The 247-nt window shown below is 59.9% G+C and overlaps 1 protein-coding gene across 1 annotated transcript in view; it reads right to left on the reverse strand.

Annotated features, from left to right (window-relative positions):
- The window catches only part of EMH_0009210 (uncharacterized protein), a gene marked incomplete at both ends in the record, with an annotated part of 4866 nt that overhangs the window by 479 nt on the left and 4140 nt on the right, over window positions 1-247 (reverse strand). Inside the window, one exon of the mRNA XM_013498593.1 lies at window positions 1-245. Coding sequence (XP_013354047.1) covers window positions 1-245 — 245 coding nt within the window. The remainder of the gene's footprint in view (window positions 246-247) is intronic.

Raw genomic sequence — 247 nt, forward strand, 5'->3', positions numbered from 1 at the left:
CTGTTGCTGCTGCTGCTGCTGCTGCTGTTGCTGCTGCTGCTGCTGCTGCTGGCGCTTCGGATGGTCTGGCTAGTTTGGGGGAGAGGAGAATCTTTGTTTGCTTCTGCTGCTGCTGCTGCTGCTGCTGCTGCTGCGGCTGCTGCTGCACTTGCTGCTGCTTCTTCTCCTGCTGCTTTTGCTGCCGCATCTCCTGCTGCTGCTGCTGCAGCAGCTGCTGCAGCTGAATGCGCTGGCCTTGCTGCTTGAA

This window comes from Eimeria mitis, genomic scaffold (genome assembly GCF_000499745.2).
Source record: "Eimeria mitis Houghton genomic scaffold, Emh_scaff355, whole genome shotgun sequence".
Lineage (NCBI taxonomy): Eukaryota > Apicomplexa > Conoidasida > Eucoccidiorida > Eimeriidae > Eimeria > Eimeria mitis.